This window comes from Garra rufa, chromosome 9, assembly GCF_049309525.1.
Source record: "Garra rufa chromosome 9, GarRuf1.0, whole genome shotgun sequence".
Taxonomy (NCBI): domain Eukaryota; kingdom Metazoa; phylum Chordata; class Actinopteri; order Cypriniformes; family Cyprinidae; genus Garra; species Garra rufa.
In genome coordinates, this window is record NC_133369.1 from 28,536,518 (window position 1) to 28,541,150 (window position 4,633).

The 4,633-nt window shown below is 36.7% G+C and overlaps 1 protein-coding gene across 1 annotated transcript in view; it reads right to left on the reverse strand.

Annotated features, from left to right (window-relative positions):
• The window catches only part of LOC141343210 (meprin A subunit beta-like), a 19,580-nt gene extending 15,190 nt beyond the window's left edge, over window positions 1–4,390 (reverse strand). The window contains exons 1-10 of the mRNA XM_073847811.1: window positions 4,385–4,390; window positions 4,206–4,284; window positions 3,997–4,117; window positions 3,590–3,768; window positions 2,333–2,551; window positions 1,957–2,112; window positions 1,609–1,833; window positions 1,092–1,538; window positions 806–976; window positions 575–683 (exon numbers count right to left, since the gene is read on the reverse strand). Coding sequence (XP_073703912.1) covers window positions 575–683; window positions 806–976; window positions 1,092–1,538; window positions 1,609–1,833; window positions 1,957–2,112; window positions 2,333–2,551; window positions 3,590–3,768; window positions 3,997–4,117; window positions 4,206–4,284; window positions 4,385–4,390 — 1,712 coding nt within the window. The remainder of the gene's footprint in view (window positions 1–574; window positions 684–805; window positions 977–1,091; window positions 1,539–1,608; window positions 1,834–1,956; window positions 2,113–2,332; window positions 2,552–3,589; window positions 3,769–3,996; window positions 4,118–4,205; window positions 4,285–4,384) is intronic.
• Between the last annotated feature and the right edge of the window lie 243 nt (window positions 4,391–4,633).

Below are 4,633 nucleotides of genomic sequence, written 5' to 3' on the forward strand. Positions count from 1 at the left end.
TTCCAACTCCTACATCGCTGCATGTACACAAATGTACAGTGTTTACAAAGTGAACGTGCAAGGCGGGTCAAACACCCTTTACAAAAAAAGTAAAACAGCGATGTAGGGCGATTTTGAAGTTGGAGGAGAAAATGAGAGTTTTGCAACATAGCCTAACTGTCTTGAACCTGAGTGCACAGAATACGCATGTGCATCGCAGAGCTAGACAAGACGAGCATTTGTGGTTAAATTTGTAGAAATATAATTTTTTTTAAAGAAAATGACTAATTGTTTCGCTAGATAAGACCCTGATTCCTCGGCTGGGATTGTTTAGAGCCATTTGAAGCTGCACTGAAACTGCCTTTTTAACCTTCAATCCGTTGAGCACCATTGAAGTCCACTATATGGAATACAAATCCTGGAATGTTTTCCTCAAAAAAAAAAACAAAAAAAAAAAACAAAAAAAAAAACGTGTATTCTTTACGACCGAAGAAAGAAAGACATGAATAATTTTTTATTCTGAAAGTGGAGTAATTCTTAAGATTTTTTATGTATTTTGAATGAGGGTAAAAGAGAGGGACAAAAGGACATTCACCTTGGAGAACATGCTCCCTGTTGGTCACTCGCGTCAGAAGTAATGTTGAAGTTCTTCACTGTTACTTTAGGGCAGGGTAGAGAGTTATATTGAAGAAGTCCTGAGATATCTGGATTGGTAAAAGTAATTTATATAAATGATCAGAAAACGGGACACAACTGTAATATATCATAGCCGCCAAATGAATTTTTGCCATCATCTTGTTCTCTGAAGTTACTTCACAAAACCTACCTTGCATGGTGAAGAGAAATATGATGTCACCACCCTTGATAAACTCTCTTCTAGTGAGATCATCTTTCCTTACATAATATGAATAAATCCAGGTACCCACAAACACAGACTCATTGCTGATGACGTCTTGAATTCCACCTTTTCGAGGATTGTCCCAGTAATAACTGACATCTGTTACAACACAATATAGCTTTTTAAAGGCCTTTAAAATCTACAGATAATAACTTTGATTTTCAACTAAGTAAAAATATTCAGAAAAATAAACAGATTGCATTAAAGATCTCACTGGAAGAAGCCCAAGCAGGATCAGTGGTGATGCTTTGGTCAGAGGACATGCGCTTCTGTATGTGTGGATTCTGGTCAAGCATCTGGAAGGTTATTTGTCTCCAAGGACAAGGCCACTGCAATTGGTCATCATATGCACCAGATACCAGACGAACATATATATAAATGTCATTCTTCCACAACAATAATGCAGCCTGAAAGCGATAACCATCACTGGAGTAATACAATGGACTGTACATTTCGGTGCCAGACACACTGTTGTTCAAAACCTTCTCAAAGTTTCTTATCTGCCATGTGTGGGGACACTCAGTCTCTGAAATATTGATATCATCCAGTGAAAATCCTCCACTGGAGTTTCCAGCTCCTTTACGGGCTTCAAATACAACTTGGAAAGTTTTATTTGCATTCAGTGGCACATGATGCAGCTTCCAGTAATTACCAGGGGTTCCTGCAAGAAAATTAGACTGTATATATCAACTTTATATGTTTTATAATATGTAAAGGACTTAAGCACTAACCTGTGATCTGATCCATAAGTGTTTGAGTTCCTCTGCTGTCTTCTTCATTCTGGTACTCTCGGATCCAGATGTTGAGCTGGTCAGACTCATGACCACTGTGATAGTAGTAGAACTGCAGACACTGGACTTTGCAGTCTCTTTTAGGGGTCATCGTCTTACTCTCCATTTTGGCTGCATCCCCCTCATTTCTCCCCTCAGTGCTGAAGTGCATGAAGAAAGACGTCCCTGCAGACATTAAAACAGGTGTATAGATGTGTGAAACTGGATGGTACAGTGACTGCAACTATGGCTGAAAGTGAGGCATTTTTGGGCAATAAAAATATAATTCATGACTGTAACAGATCTCACCATTTTGTTCTTTGCCCAAGTATGTGTGGTCAGTCACATTGATGCCACTCACTGACTTCACTTTCTGCCAGCCATAAGCAACAGCAGAACAGACGCTCATTTGACACAGAGACTCATCATCAAAACTACAGTGATCTAGAAAAGAGATGGACGAATCTGTAATGCAAACAAACACACATGTTAGAGTTAGAATCAATTGATTACAACTACTATTCCCAACACATTTTCCCTGGTTTCCCTTATATCAAACTTTCCTACTAAGTAATTTAACAAAAAAAAAACAAAAAAAACAACGGAAATATTTTGATCTTACATAGAAAAAAAAATGATACAACCATAAAAGCCACAAATAAAACATAATGTGGGAAATACTTACTGCATTTATAGAGTTTGTTGAGTTCAATCACATCATATTCACTCATGTCCAGTCGTTGACCAATCACATCTTGGAACTCAGGACGCTTGGTAATGATTGTGGATCCATTACCGTTGCTGAAGGCATTTTTATCATAATGCATCACAGAGTAGTAGTCATATGGGGTGCCTTGGGTGGTGGTTTGGTACTCACTGTATTTATCAAAATTGCTTGAATATCCTGAAAATAAAGACTGATGGAATTATTGATGTGTGTGTGTGTGTGTGTGTGTGTGTGTGTGTGTGTGTGTGTACCTGGTATTCATCACGTTGTGGGGACCAAATGTCCCCACAAGGATAGGAATACCAGTAGATTTTGACCTTGTGGGGACATTTCTCAGGTCCCCATGAGGAAACAGGCTTATAAATCATGCACAATTAGTTTTTTTGATGAAGTAAAAGTATGCACAATCTCCTGTGAGGGCTAGGTTTAGGTGTAGGGTAGGTGTAGGGCGATAGAAAGTACGGTTTGTACAGTATAAAAACCATTACGCCTATGGAATGTCCCCATAAAACATGTAAACCCAACATGTGTGTGTGTGTGTGTGTGTGTGTGTGTGTGTGTTTTTAATAAGGAATGGCTTATTTAAGTGCTGATAAGTTAAATAAACACTGCAATCAGTATGTCTGTATATATCATTAGGTAATTAAAGGACTGTTTTACTTTTTTCCTAAAAGACAACTCCACCCCAAAATGAAAATTTTGTCATTAATCAATTACCCCCGTAAAAGCTTAGTTCGTCTTCGGAACACAATTTAAGATCTTTTGGATGATAACAGGGAGGCTTGTCACTGTCCCATTGACTGCCAGATGAACTATTTTGATGATACCTTTCATGCTTTTTTGGGTCTTGACAGTGGTATTTACAGGGGAGTCAATGGGACAGTGACAAACCTGGTTTTCATCCAAAATATCTTAAATTGTGTTCTGAAGATGAACAAAGCTTTTACAGGTTTAGAACAACATGGGGGAAAGTGATTATTGACAAAATTTTCATTTTGGAGTGGCGTAACCCTTTAAAGTTAAAATCAAAATAATAATAATAATAAATACAGGGCTTAATAATTAATTTAACTACTTAAATAATGGACTGGACACTGCAATCAGTATGTGTGTATAAATCAAGTAATCAAAGGACTGTTTTATTTTTTTCCCCTTAAAGTCAATTGAAGTTTAAAAACAAAATAATAATACTAGTTAAAAAATATACAGGGCAACCTGTGATGATGTTTTCAAAGTTAATGGTCACATAATCATCTCTGTCATATCTTGACTGCTCATGCCAAAATCCCAGTGCATGGAGAAACTCATGCTCAACAATGGCTTTTATTCCACAGCCATTTCCAATGGAAAGAGTCTGAGCTCCTGCAGATGTACGACCGACATATGACCAACACCTGAAAAACAAGAGAGACAGCACGTTCACATAACAGTTACATTGAAGTATAATGTTAACAACACTACAATTCAAATCATATTTTCCACAAAATAGTCAAGTGTGTCCAGACTTTTGATTGGGAGTTTATTCATTTAAATGTTGTTCACTAACAGTACAGCATTGTTTAGGCTATATAGTGTAAGATATATATTACTAATATTTATTACTAACAGGAACCATACTGTACCCTTCACGACTCTCCACAGAGATGTAAGAAATGTCTTCTGCTGTTCTGGGCTTAAAGTCAATACATGATTTCAGTCTGAACTGCTCAAACGCTCTCAGAATGACTCCTTTATAGTTCACACCTATAACCATGGAAAACATATGAAAGTTGATTTAAATACTAATTTAAAGTTGACACAATTGTAAGTGAGAAATTCCTGTTTTTCTTACTGAGAGCCACACTCAGCTCATAGGGGATGGAAATATTCCAGCGGTACTGATTCCCAAGAATGGCACTCCTTTGATTTGGCTTTAAAACAGATTTTTTTAAGCATCCTGACAGAAATAGTCATAGATCTACTGAATTATCCAGTATTGTATTTATACAATGAACAACAAACAGAACTCACCATCATGATGTCTCCTTCTCTGAGATTTAAACCTATAACCACAAGACTGTTCAGTTCACAGTACGTATGCTTGAATAAGACATGAGTAAAAATTATTTATAAACAAAATTAGATATAAGTTGACTTATATAAACATACTTGAGTTCTTAAGATAAAATATTGGTTTTTACCTTTGTTTATATCTGGAATGTCCTTCCATTCCTCTGTAGTGCCAATGAGGAAATTTGTAATGAAGAAAACAAAAAGAGG